Source organism: Balaenoptera acutorostrata, chromosome 20 (assembly GCF_949987535.1).
Source record: "Balaenoptera acutorostrata chromosome 20, mBalAcu1.1, whole genome shotgun sequence".
Taxonomy (NCBI): Eukaryota; Metazoa; Chordata; class Mammalia; order Artiodactyla; family Balaenopteridae; genus Balaenoptera; species Balaenoptera acutorostrata.
In genome coordinates, this window is record NC_080083.1 from 40,638,333 (window position 1) to 40,652,882 (window position 14,550).

Consider the following 14,550-nt stretch of genomic DNA (forward strand, 5'->3'; position numbering starts at 1 on the left):
AAGTGGATTTGTCTATTGATTGGATTTTTAATGTCCTCACAATTCAATCTACAGGCATTTTTTAACTTCTACCATAAACAAAATACAGAAATATAATACAGAATGCTAGAATCTGTGTGATGCAGCCTAGCTCAGGAGTGTCTTCCTTGTTTCTTTCTGTCTTTTATTTTAGTCCTTGATCTTTGCCAGTTATTTGCAGCTGTACTATCTCCTTAATTCTTTTTTAATACTTGTCACCAGGTCCAAAATTTAACTTTCCTGATAAGGTACCTCTTCACAATGGAGTCCATCCAGCCCAGGTGTCCCCATTATGTTCTCAGTGGCAGTCTTACTGTGACCGAATAGCTATACTTCTGTGCTATTTTCTTATCTATATTCCACAAAGTTCGAAGGTCTTATGAAATAATACTGTATGTAAAAAATCCAGTATACTTTGAGAAATATATCTCAAATGATAGCTATAATTTTACCTTTTAAGCTAAGGAAGACACGAAAACTAATCAGACTTCCTAGGACCCTGTAGGCCCAAACCAGTGCTCTTTGACTGAGGTGAATGGTCCTACCTGATGGTAGTGTAGAGAGTGAGATGCTATTTATTCTAACAGTCATTCTAGTATGAGCCTTGAAGATAAATTTCAAGTATTGTAGAGAAGTAGTTCCTAGAGATATCATCAATTAAAAAATTAAGATTTTAATATTTGCTGATTTTCCTTTGGTAATTTTCATTTTTATCAGGGCGAACCAGTTCAGTCACCATGAGTTGGAGCTTCCTCACTCGCCTGCTAGAGGAGATCCACAACCACTCCACGTTTGTGGGGAAGATCTGGCTTACTGTATTGATCGTCTTCCGGATTGTCCTTACAGCTGTAGGAGGAGAGTCCATCTATTACGACGAGCAAAGCAAATTTGTGTGCAACACAGAGCAGCCAGGCTGCGAGAACGTCTGCTATGATGCCTTTGCACCCCTCTCCCACGTGCGCTTCTGGGTGTTCCAGATCATCCTGGTGGCCACCCCCTCAGTGATGTACCTGGGCTATGCCATTCATAAGATCGCCAAAATGGAGCACGGTGAAGCAGACAAGAAGGCCACTCGGAGCAAACCCTATGCAATGCGTTGGAAACAACACCGGGCACTGGAAGAAACAGAAGAGGACCATGAAGAGGATCCCATGATGTATCCAGAAATGGAATTAGAAAGTGAAAAAGAAAATAAAGATCAGAACCAATCTAAACCTAAGCATGATGGCCGACACCGGATTCAGGAGGATGGTCTCATGAAAATCTACGTGCTGCAGCTGCTGGCAAGGACCGTGTTTGAGGTGGGTTTTCTGATAGGGCAGTACTTTCTGTATGGCTTCCAAGTCCACCCATTTTATGTGTGCAGCAGGCTTCCTTGCCCTCATAAGATAGACTGCTTTATTTCTAGACCCACTGAAAAGACCATCTTTCTTCTGATAATGTATGGTGTTACAGGCCTTTGCCTATTGCTTAACGTTTGGGAGATGCTTCATTTAGGATTTGGGACAATTCGAGACTCACTAAACAGTAAAAGGAGGGAACTGGAAGATCCGGGTGCTTATAATTATCCTTTCACTTGGAACACACCATCTGCTCCCCCTGGCTATAACATTGCCGTCAAACCAGATCAAATCCAGTACACCGAACTGTCCAACGCTAAGATTGCCTACAAGCAAAACAAGGCCAACATCGCCCAGGAACAACAGTATGGCAGCCATGAGGACAACCTCCCAGCTGACCTGGAGACTCTGCAGAGGGAAATCAAAATGGCTCAGGAACGCCTGGATCTGGCAATCCAGGCCTACAATCACCAAAACAACCCCCATGGTCCCCGGGGAAAAAAAGCCAAAGTGGGGTCCAAAGCTGGGTCCAACAAAAGCAGTGCTAGTAGCAAATCAGGGGATGGGAAGACCTCCGTCTGGATTTAATCTTGGCTGGGCTTAAAACTTGTGCTTTTCATAGTTCATGGTAAGCAGCGGCTCACTGAATAATGACTTCCATTGAGTAAACATTTGGCTCTGGTTATTTTCAGGGATGCTGTTGGCTCATGATGCAAGCTCAGGGGACTCTGAAGGTGGGGCTGGGACAAAGGGGAAAGAACGGGAAACACTGTTCCTGGACACATGTTCCAGCAATAATACAGTTGCAGAACTTTACATTTGTGTCTTCCAGATCTGGAAAAGAACAGATATATTTAAATCATTCTTGTTGAACAGTTTTTGTATGTACAGTATTATGGTACTTTTTTTTTGTATTTGTATATTGGACCACTGTAGTTATACTTTTATATTAAAGGGGAAATAATCCTTAAGGTAATGCCTATTAGGCTAGTGTTATTACTTTGTTCAGCAAATTCTACCCTGGATTTAAAGTTTTAATAGATGCTACATACCTAATAAAAGTGCCTCTCGTGTTGCAGGGAAGATTTCAGATATGTAAGGAGCCGGAGGAGGATGAATCAGTTCTCAGTCTTGGAAAGAAAGTCCATAGTAGAGCGAGGTTGAGATCTCTCTTTGACTTGAGAAATCTTTGAATCTCATTCATGTGTCCAGAGTTGCATCTAGTCTTTGAAAACCTATTTGTGTTTTCAAAGAAGATAAAGTGATTCACTGCAGAAGTCCTTTAAATATCACGCCTTGCCAGTATATGCTTTGATGGTGTGTATATAATGTCAGTTCTTTCAAAAGGCTGATGCACAAAGGTGTCCTCATCCAGTAGCAGTGTGGAGACCCTGGCTAGAACTGTTCTAAGATTCCTCTGTCACAAAACAAAGGCACACCTGGAAAATAAGCCCTGATAAGACGTTTAGTTGTGGACCTGTTTGATTTGCCTTAAATCTGTATCCGAAAACCTGCCACTCTGGTTTCTTAAGAAGCCAGTGACGGATATTTTTTTTATATGTTAACAGTAAAAACACAAAAATTCCTTTCTAGGCTAAAAATTAATCAAAGCTACCTTAAACTGCATATGGCAGAAGGCCTAAATTCAAATTCCTTATTTTTTATAATTCACCATGGAACTTTTATAATTTACATATTTTTGCCAATGTAGGTTTCTGCCTGGAAGACCAGTCAGACCTGGGATTCTATCTGTAAATAGACCGAAAGAGAATTTCAATATTTATTTGCTATAGGCATATCTATTTGTTAATGACAAGCATTAATGTTCACATAACACTCGTAATTTGCAGTAGTATTTTATTGCCATTTTCAACCTTCTGTTATGTTGGAGAACTTTGCTCTCCTGTCATGTTCACATCATTTGTCTTAACAGTTTATGAGCTTCTGAGTAAGAGCTTGGTAAAGATTTAAAGGAAGGGGTGTTTGCTATACCAGGGAGCATTTCATTTTGGGTATCTCACTCTCTTCTAACAGAAAGTTATTGCAAGCCACCTCCAACTTTGGAATTCCAAGAGTGTTATTTTTTTGTCTTAATTTTTAAATGTCAGTTTTCTATTCTTAGAATAGCGTCCTGTATGCAGTTCTTTTTTTCTTTGTTGTTCTCCATTGCATTTCTCCCCCACCCCCCGCAAAAGACACTCAGTTGAAAATTTAAGCTTATCTTCTAACCATGAATTTACCTTTATTTTGCTTTTTTTAATCTGTAAATTTTAGCCTAGCGAAGTTCCTCAAGATCTCTAAACACTTAAGCAAAAGGTAAACTCCAGTGAGACTGAAGGGGAAATTTCAGAAAATGATTTATACATGTATGTATCCTTGATAATTAATAGACCTGTGCAGTTTCCTTGAAACCAAGTGTTTAATAAGGAATTTCAAATAATTATTCTAAAACAGGGAAGATTTTAAATACTTCAGGCCAGCTAAGATAAAGAACTACCAATAATTCTTATGTCAGTAGAACTTCATGTATATTTCTTAATTGAAGGACAGAAAAAATACACATACATTCACATCCATCTATTCAGAGCCTGAAGGAGAACAGAGTGGCTTTGCCAGTGGGAGGGTTGGGGATCTGAGTGAGAGAGAGGGAAGGAGTCAAGCAGAAATGCCAGGCAGACATTCGGCGCCAGAAGCATCCACTTAGTTTCTACAAACAGGGCCCCTGGTGTTTCATCTGGGCTTGTTCTGATGAGAATGTTATCTTCTGTGTCTGGATAATTCTTCAACTTCCTCGAGTACATAGAAAGATATTCTGGGTCACTTCACATGTGTTAAAGTCTATTTTTATTCTCTCACTAAAGTTCTAATTATGACTTAGATTTCCCAACTCTCACTGCTTTCTTAGTCCATTTCTTTCAGCCTTTGAACATTTGAGTTTGCCAAGGCCATTCTCCCCTAACAACATGTCATGGACCTACATTAAGAAAACGGCCCTGTCAGTGTCTAGCTTATTAACGCATTAATTGGGTCTACATTGAGTCTATAAAAATGTTGTTCCAGTTACTGTTCTGGAACTTGCAGGTATTTGTATAAAACACCTGTCAGCAGGGTTTTTTTTTTTTTTTTCCCTATCAAAATCATTCCTTTGAATTGCTGTGTAAGACATGCTCTGTCGTATGACATTTGCTTCTCTAAATAGAAGTTGAGTGCTTAGTCCTTCACAGGCTACAATCAGGATATGGTCAACAACATGTTACATTCCTTAACGTACAGTTGGATTTATTCAGATGTGGTGTGTCCTTTGTTCATCTTTGTTACAGTCTGTTATTCAGAAGAGATTTGTAAAACAAATAGGCTTTTTTTCTTAGTTCAAATTTGAGGGAAGAATTATATAACATTTTCCCCTAAAGAAATGTTACTGTTCCTTTTGTGGCTTCCTCTTTGCTTTATGCCTTAGTTTCGCCTGTCTCTATATTTGTTCATTTAAAACCACAAGCGTGTTACTTCATTGAAGTCAGTTTGGGGATTTTCCTTGACTGACGTCTATAGACTTTTGCTAAAAAGGAACTTTGCCATCTAAAATGGTTCTCACAGGTTAGGGCTCCCACATATCTGTCTTTTAGAAGGACACCTATATGTTTAAAAAGAAAAACGTCATCATTAGGTACCTTAACTGTCATTTCTTCATGGTATGAGACTAGGCGGTTGACTTTACTTTTCCAAGTTCCAGGAGCCACTTACCTCTCAGAAGTGTTATGAAGTAGTTAGAAAAAGCGTCTGGTAAAAAAAGTATTAAAAAACCAACTATTATTATTGGTAATTTGTCTGACCTTGGAGCTTCAAAAAAAAAATAGGTGGAAGAACTATGTGATGTAGTAAGAAGTCCTTCAGTGCTCTTTATCACAGGAATCAGTGATTGTTTAAAACACTTAACTTGCTCTAAGCAGTTTATACCAAGAATGGACTTAAATGTTATTCCTATTAGTCATACCTGTGCTTTACCCATTACGCTTATAAACGTCTAGGCTTTATGTTTTCTGTCTCATTTAAGAGACAGTACACTTCTAAAAATAATACCTATAGTTTAGGATAAATTTTTGGCCAGCCAGTTTTTTATAAAAGGCAAGTTTATGTTATACTTGAACCTACTTCACAAATGCCTTTTTATAAAGGAAAGGTCTTTCCCAACTGTGAAGAAAAGTACCTGAAGTCAGAGATACAGAGCTGCTGGTCATTTTGATTGGAAGGTTCCAGTTGTTAGATTAATTTCATCTTTATAAAATAATGTAATTTCACGAAGAGTCTTACCACCTGAAAATAAAGCCCCTGCACCTATACAGTGCAGAGTTTGGAAATAAAATTTCAGCTCACCTATATATCGTAGATCTGTAGTAATCCACAGTTACCATCAAAGGTTAGAATCATTAGGTTGACTTGCATACTTGTCACTCATTCTGGCCACATATCATGGAGAGTTTAAAAGATTTTATTTGTTGTCCCTAATGTGCAGTTGTGTTGTTTTTGTTGTTTTTAATAATGATGTTAAGTGAGTTTGGTTCATGCACATTCCATGTTAATAATCATACTTTTGAAAGAAGCAATCCATGTATTCCAAAATTCAGGAGTCCAATCAAAAGAAAGCCCTACTCCCGTGCAAAATCTCTACAGAAATAAAAGAAGTAAAGAGTTCTGCATTTCAGGGTTGGCTTGCTGAACCAGCAAAGACATTTGGCTGTATGATTCCAAGATTGGAAGTGTTTTTCTTTTTTGTACTCTCAATTGTGTTCTCTTCAATAAATCTCTTACAGAAGTCTCTACCTCAGGCACTAAGTGTTAGATATCATTAGCATATTGATACCAAAAAACTTAGCTAGGACTCCCAACTTTTTAAGATAATTTAAATGTAAAATTCAACTGTTAACCAGCAATTTAATGTCATGTGATGTGCAGTGTGGATATTGTATGAACAGCTAAGGAGTCACCCATTCTAGTGCCAAAGATCACTCGTCGCTAATTTTGTTCTGTACAGTTGATGTAAAATTTTATGGTGGGGACAGACTCTGCTGAGGGCCTTGTCTCTAGCAAGATTTTTTGTTAGTTCCAGATGTTTTTGTCAGTTCCAAATACAGTTTAGAAGATTCATTTGTGGTCTGTGCATCTTTTTCCAAACGTGAAAACTCAACTGCCAGGAAATGTCATATTGAAGATTTTTACCCCATTCTTTGTATCAAATAGTGCCCAAGAGCTTAATGGTTTACACAGAAAACCTGATATGAAAATCTCTTCCCATACATTCACCTGTAAGTTGATCTCAGTGGAAATACATGAGCAGGAAATTTTCCAAGTAGAGGTTTGGGCTCAAAAGATGCCCTTTTTCATAGCTGGGTTAGAACTCCTCTGGGATGGCTGTGGCTAAAAGGATTTGGCGTGTTTGTGGCATTACAGTCTGGAGGGGTAGGTGACCTTAAGGGTGGAGGCTAAGGTCTAAGCACAGAAACCAGGAACATACCCGATCTCTGGCTCCCTTTGGTTCTCGAGGCCTGGAGAAGAGGAGTGCCTTCTGAGAAAGATGCTCCTCACAGACGTAGACCAGTCTTGGTATGACTAATCCACTTTGTGAGAATAGAGGATGTGGGAGAGGGCTGAGGAGAGGGTAGCATTTATTCCAACAATGTCCTCTGTTACCCCAGACACAGAATAGCTGAATGAGTGACAAAATAGTTCATGCATCAAGCCCACCCTCAGCGGCACAGATTGTAAACTGGTCAGCCAAACCATATTTGGTAATAAACTTGTGAGCCGTTTGAAAGATGTTGGAGCTGTTAAGTCACTGCTAGTTTGGAAAGCGGATTCTTTGGCAGATTTGCCATCAGAACAGATATTAGTACCTGGAAAAGGTGTTGCATCAAAGTTAAAGTCTGTTTTCTTTACTACATAGAGATTAAAACAATATTTCTAAGGGTTTAAGGGCTTATACCAATCTTAACATGTAATACTTTTAGGGTTTGCCTCCTTTAATTATTTCAAGTTGGAAGCATGTTACACAGGGGCATAAAGGATAGGGGAGTTGAGGCGGAGCTGAGAACAGAATACACGTCTGCACATTGATTGCCCAGTGGCTTAATCCAGTATCCTATGCTCTTTTCCTAGCGAAGTGCAGAAGCAGGTATTAGTGGGGCTCTCACTGTGGCAGGGGGTGGATCCAGCTGGGTGGACCTTGCTGTGTTTACAGCATTTTTTCCAAATGTGACCCTTGGACCACCTATGAAGAAGTAACAGGGAATTCCTATTAAGATGTTGGTTCCTTGGACCCATCTGAGGCCTATAATAAGAACTAATAAGTTCTCCAGGTGATTTTTAAAAAAATCTTTTATTAAGGTGTAATTTACATGATGTAAAATTCACCCTTTTTAGTGTATAGTTACAAATGCATGCATTGAGCAACTACCACTGGAAGATACAGAATAGTGACATCACCCAAAAATTCTCTCTAGGTAATTCTTATGTATATTAAGGTTTGAGAACCACTTAGGAAAAAAATAAAAACGTGAAATGTGGGCCAGAATAAAAGCGAGAGGGAAATTGTTTTGAATGATCTCTGTTCAAGGAGGTTTAAACCTGACATAGCACATGAGTGTCATCTCATGTGTCAGCTCAGATTGATGGCTGGCTGGAGTGGAGGACTGCAGATGATTCAGACACTCATCTGGAATCAGTGGGGTAGTCCATAAGTGATTTGGGGGAGGGGCGGGGGCCGCTGGGAAGAATGCTGTCTCCAACTAGATGTTTAAACATAAGTTTTTTTTAATTGGAGTATAGTTGATTTAAAATGTTGTGTTTCTGTTGTACAGCAAAGCGAATCAGTTATACATTCACATATATCCACTCTTTTAGATTCTTTTCCCATATAGGTCACTACAGAGTATTGAGAAGAGTTCCTTGTGCTATACACTAGGTTCTTATTAGTTATCTATTTTATATATAGTAGTGTGTATATGTCAATCCCAATGTCCCAATTTATCCCTCCCCCCGAAGCATAAATTTTCAAAACATCCTCCAATATGCACTCAGGACTTCTGGCTTCTGACTATGACTAGACCAAGAACCATCCCACCTTGTATATGAACGAGTTGGTGTCTTTACTTCAGAGTTTCTCCACCCTACATTTTTTTTTTTTTTTTTTTTTTTTATTTTTTGGCTGTGTTGGGTCTTCGGTTCGTGCGAGGGCTTTCTCTAGTTGCGGCAAGTGGGGGCCACTCTTCATCGCGGTGCGGGGACCGCTCTTCATCGCGGTGCGCGGGCCTTTCACTATCGCGGCCCCTCCCGTTGCGGGGCACAGGCTCCAGACGCGCAGGCTCAGTAGTTGTGGCTCACGGGCCCAGCTGCTCCGTGGCATGTGGGATCTTCCCAGACCAGGGCTCGAACCCGTGTCCCCTGCATTAGCAGGCAGATTCTCAACCACTGCGCCACCAGGGAAGCCCCACCCTACATTTTATAACATCTTTGAGGAAATTAGAAATAGGAAGTGACTCAGGGTTGGAAAACAAAAGGAAAAAAGATGATGACATGGTAACAAGCATCCGCTGTCAGTTGGTTTTCTCTCCTGCCCTCTCAATCCTGAGGAAATGGCACAGCATTTCCTTGCCCTGCCCTTGACATGCTATGCCTACTTTAAACGAGATTCAGGGATTGTGAAAGAAAACCTATGGAAGCCCACTGCTAGCGCCTCAAGGAAAAGCTGACCGGATTCCCTCTTTACCCTCGGCCGAACCTCACACAAGTATCCTTGTCTGCTCTGCTCTGCGGGGCCATCACACAGGGTATGGGCTGGCTGACAGCCTTAAACTCCAGGCAAGGCAGAACCAAGCAACTGTTCATAACCGATTTCGGTGCATAGCCAGTGACCTGAATGGGACCTGACCATGGGGGAAAATGATACAGAACTAGATAGCTTTTTTCAGTTTTATTTTTAGTTTGTATAGTCAGTCCCGTGAAAGTGAAATTTTATCTTTGCTCTGGAAACATTGAAAAACACTGACAGGAAGCTCCTTCAGCCTGGCCCATTTTCCTGAAAGCGTGTTGCAGCTGTGGCTTCTGCCCAGCAGGCAGAGACTGATGGTCGATCCCGTACCCAGGTGCTGTTGAGAGCAATGACAGGCCTCAACTTCTGACTGCAGAGTGGTCTGCATAAGGATTTGGGCTCCTTAAGACACTTAATCCCAAAAGCCCTGGAAACAGAGTGAGTGAGAATTGTCAGTGGATTGTTTACTTCACATTCAGATGGGGAAATGATCACAGACAAAGGAGCTACAGCTTTTTTTTTTTTTTTTTTTTTTTATTTTATTTATTTATTTATTTATATTTATGGTTGTGTTGGATCTTCGTTTCTGTGCGAGGGCTTTCTCTAGTTGTGGCAAGCGGGGGCCACTCTTCATCGCTGTGCGCGGGCCTCTCACTTTCGCGGCCTCTCTTGTTGCGGAGCACAGGTTCCAGACGCACAGGCTCAGTAATTGTGGCTCACGGGCCTAGCTGCTCTGTGGCATGTGGGATCTTCCCAGACCAGGGCTCGAACCCATGTCCCCTGCATTAGCAGGCAGATTCTCAACCACTGCGCCACCAAGGAAGCCCCAGCTTTTTTTTTATATATAAATTTATTTATTGTTGGCTGCGTTGGGTTTTTGTTGCGCATGGGCTTTCTCTAGTTGCAGCACTCTTCGTTGTGGTGCGCGGGCTTCTCATTGCGGTGGCTTCTCTTGTGGAGCACGGGCTCTAGAGCGCGGGCTCAGTAGTTGTGGCACACGGGCTTAGTTGCTCTGCGGCATGTGGGATCTTCCAGGATCAGGGCTCAAACCCGTGTCCCCTGCATTGGCAGGCGGATTCTTAACTACTGCGCCACCAGGGAAGCCTGAGCTACAGCTTTTGAACCAGTTGTGATTATAGACCAGCTTGTGATTATGGTGTTTAGTTCCAGTGGTCTGCTTTGGGGGGCTTGTTGACCTAGAAGACACATAGTGTGGGGTAGGAACTGCTTTTCCTTTATCTTAATTGACCCTAGGCAGTGAGCAGCCACTCAGCCAGCTCTTTGAGTTGTTGGCTATGATCCCAGGAAATAGCTAGAAGAAGGAAGAGTAGGGACTTCCCTGGGTCCAGTGGTTAAGAATCCGCCTTCCAGTGCAGGGGACATGCATTTGATCAGGGAACTAAGATCCCACATGCCGCAGGGCAACTAAGCCCGTGTGCCACAACGACTGAGCCTGCGCTCTAGAGCCCGCGAGCCACAGCTATTGAGCCCACGCGCCTAGAGCCCGTGGTCCACAGCAAGAGAAGCCACTGCAATGAGAAGCCCGTGCACCACAACGAAGAGTAGCCCCCGCTTGCTGCAACTGGAGAAAGCCCGCGCATAGCAACAAAGACCCAACGCAGCCAAAAATAAATAAATAAATAAATTTATATTAAAAAAGAAAGTAATATACGTGCACATGTCTTAAAAATTCAAAGTACCAAAATGTGTTAAGTGGGTGAAGAGTAAATATCCCTTTCCCAACAGTTTTTCTCCCCAAGTGTAAAATGCTGGTCTGTTTTTGTGAATTCTACACAGGTTTCTCCTGTGCATATGTCAGTCTACGTATGAGGTGTCATCCTATAGACACCTCCATGTCTTATTTTTTCACTTCCTACATCTTGGAGCACTTTTCACACCAGCATTTGTAGACCTACTTCGCTGGATGCCTTCAGTTTTATACTTTGTGCTCCTAGCAACCCTCAACACCGTGTTCTAAAGAGAACAGGAGAGAGAGCTTCCCAGAAGTGAATTTGCAAGTGCTTACCAAAAACGAAGACTGTGCAGGTGCTTGATGGGGCGTCTTCAGCTGTCTCTCCGAGTGTAATTTCGTAATTTCTAGTGTCTTCGTATAATACATCCTCTGAACAAGGATTGACATGTAGTTTTGGCTCCTTCCTAAAAACAAAAAGCTATTATTAAATTTAGCCCCCCATAACTTTCTCAGATTTAACATCTACAGATTTAGGCCAAATCATGGTAAGATGAAGGCCAGTAAATACACATTTCTGATGTGGTCTGATCAGAGCACAGTTACTGCTTCTGTAGAAGTGAGGTTTCCTCATCAAGGATGGTAATGGGCCCGCTGCTCTGGCTCTATTGGTCGTGACACACTGGAGTATTCTCTTTTTCTGGGCAACGTGCTTTAGGAGGAACATGGGTAGGTTGGGGCATGTCCAGAGGAGAATAACAGGACAGGGCAAGACCTGGGTCCCTAGCCCGTGAAGGGCACTTAAGGAATTTGAAAGGATCTTTAGCTTGAGGGAGAGAAGACTTGCACTGGGGAAATAGGAGCAGTCCTCGCAGTTAAAGGACTCGCCTAGGAATTCCCTGGTGGTTCAGTGGTTAGGACTCCAGGATTCCACTGCAGGTGGCACTGGATTGATCCCTGGTCAGGGAACTAAGATCCCGCATGCAGCGCAGCGGAGCGGAAAAAAAAAAAAAAAAAAAGGACAGTCCTAGGAAGATAAGAGGACACTAGGAAGGAGGAATCGGAGGGAGGAAGAACGTGGTTACAATTTAAGCTTTCTGGTAAAGAATCTCTAGGGTTTTGAGGTGGTGTGTTTCCCATCATTGTAATTCACACAAAGGCTAAACTGGGGGTTTTGCAGCAGGAATCAAGCGGGAAATTGGACAGATACTTTCTCAAGTCCCTCTCATTTTCCGATTCTGCAGTTCTGTCTGAATAAACAGGATTTTAGTCTCCATCCCCCTTTCAACAACACTGACTATTAGGATTTTTTTTCTTTTATTCTTTCCTCTGAAGCTCCTGGAGAGGCTGGGCAAGTATTTTAGTAAGTAAACACTATAAATCTTTGAAGTTTATGAATTACTCAGAAAAGGGAAGAACCCATGGAGGTCCTTTGAAGCTAGTGGCAGGCTCTCGTGTTGGAGCAGCAGGCCTGTTCTACCTCATAGCTCCACCGTCTCCGCTCTGGGCCACGGCAACTGCACAGGGTGTCATGTATTAGCGTCCTCCCCAACAAGGATGTTAGGTAGCCCCACATAAAAAAAACTCTGCAGGGCTTCCCTCATGGCGCAGTGGTTGAGAATCTGCCTGCCAATGCAAGGGACACGGGTTCGAGCCCTGGTCTGGGAAGATCCCACATGCCGCGGAGCAACTAGGCCCATGAGCCACAACTACTGAGCCTGTGCGTCTGGAGCCTGTGCTCCGCAACAAGAGAGGCCGCGATAGTGAGAGGCCCGCGCACCGCGATGAAGAGTGGCTCCCGCTTGCCGCAACTAGTGAAAGCCCTCGCACAGAAACGAAGACCCAACACAGTCAAAAATTAATTAATTAATTAATTATTTTTAAAAAGCAAGTTAAAAAAAAATACTCTTAAAAAACAAAACCAAAAAAAAAAAAACTCTGCAGAAGTTGCAAAAAGACGGAAAACGAGACTCCCTGAGTGCCTTTACAGAGTTGTAGAAAATAGGACCTTTACATCAAAGTTAACAGGGTCAGATGAACGTTACAAGCAACATAGTGGGTTCAAGGGGGCGTGTCCTCTAAGGCTGGGTTTCCTTATCTGTCAAGCGGGGCTAAAATAGGCCTGCATTTGGTGAGCGTGAGCGTCACCTGAGATGCTGCGCCAGTGCCCGGCCCACAGTAAGCCCTTACTAACTAGGGGCTGTGAGTTCTAAGGCTTCATACATGAGGGTACTTGGTGGGAAGAATGGTGTTTCCACCGATAAACCTGGAAAGGCTCAGAGGAAATATGGTTGAGGGAGAGGGTGTGGGATTGGGAATATAATCCCAATTCTTTTTTACAGTAACAAGTCAGTTATTCTTTCTGTTGTGCATTGGGAAAGAAATTTCCAGAGTGAACACCTGCTGTGGGGTATGTCTCAAATGAAACTGTTTTGCTTCCACACCCCAAAGATCATTCACATTCCAGATTAAACCCCAGTTCAACACGACAGGGGCTTCCCTGGCGGGCCAGTGGTTAAGACTCCACGGTGTGGCCGAAAAAAACAAACTAAAAAACAAAAAACAGGACAGTTGTGAGCCAGTCTGGATTTTCAGGTCCAGTTTAATGTTTCCTATTTTTTTTCCCTAGCCCAGTGCACAACTATCCAATCCAGTCCAATTTAGTCTTTGGATGGTACTGCTTTTTTTTTTACTTGACAAACATTAAGCACCATGAATATTGCAGGCACCAGATTACGTGCTGGGAATATGATACTGTGAAAGGCAGGCTCTGCCCACCCGTCATGGAGCTGATGCTGTCTGGAGGGTGGGAAGCGTGCGCGGACAGGCTAGTGTGATGGAGTGTGCTGAGTGCTCTGATCTAGGAAGGAGAACAAGTGTTCCAAGAACATGTGGGGGAGACACCCAACCCAGGTGTCTTTCTGGAGCGAGCCACATCCATTCAGACCTAAATGATGAATAGGAGTTAGCTGGATAAAATGAGGGTCACGTCATAAATGGGAAGAAGGTCCCAGGATGAAAAACTTCAAGAAACTGAAAGAGATCCTAAGGTTGAAGTCTAGGGGAAAGGTGGACCTGAAGTGAGCTGGAAAGACAGGTAGGGAACAGGCAGGTGAGCCAGAGCTCCGCATTGAGGAGCGACTGGAGAGGGCGTGGCTGGAGGAGTGGAGCTGGCCGTTGCCAGGATCCGGATGATGGGATAGAGAAGGAGATGGATTTGGAGTTGACAACCTCCAGTGTTTGCTCCAAGGACTGGATGATTGATGAGAAAATGTGATGGTAGGAGCAGCCAATTCCATCAAGAAGTGTGGCTGGGCTTCCCTGGTGGTGCAGTGGTTGAGAATCTGCCTGCCAATGCAGGGGACACAGGTTCGAGCCCTGGTCTGGGAAGATCCCACATGCCGCGGAGCAACTGGGCCCGTGAGCCACAACTACTGAGCCTGCGCGTCTGGAGCCTGTGCTCCGCAACAAGAGAGGCCACGATAATGAGAGGCCCGCGCACCGCGATGAAGAGTGGCCCCCACTTGCCGCAACTAGAGAAAGCCCTCGCACAGAAACGAAGACCCAACACAGCCATAAATAAATAAATTTAAAAAAAAAAGTCAGATGAGAGGCAGCAGAGGAGAAAAAAGGAGAGAGGATAGGGAGAGAATCTAGAGAAAATCTCTAAAAAAGAAAAAAAAAAAAAGTGTGGCTGTGAA

At 42.8% G+C, this 14,550-nt stretch overlaps 1 protein-coding gene across 11 annotated transcripts in view; it reads left to right on the plus strand.

The window, feature by feature from the left end:
• GJC1 (gap junction protein gamma 1) overlaps positions 1 to 6,500 on the plus strand; it is a 35,492-nt gene extending 28,992 nt beyond the window's left edge. For all 11 annotated transcript variants that reach the window (XM_057536514.1, XM_057536512.1, XM_057536513.1 and 8 more), the window contains one exon: positions 736 to 6,500. In XM_057536514.1, the coding sequence (XP_057392497.1) occupies positions 756 to 1,946 (1,191 nt within the window). In that variant the 5' untranslated portion in view covers positions 736 to 755 and the 3' untranslated portion in view covers positions 1,947 to 6,500. The remainder of the gene's footprint in view (positions 1 to 735) is intronic.
• The last annotated feature ends 8,050 nt before the right edge of the window (positions 6,501 to 14,550 follow it).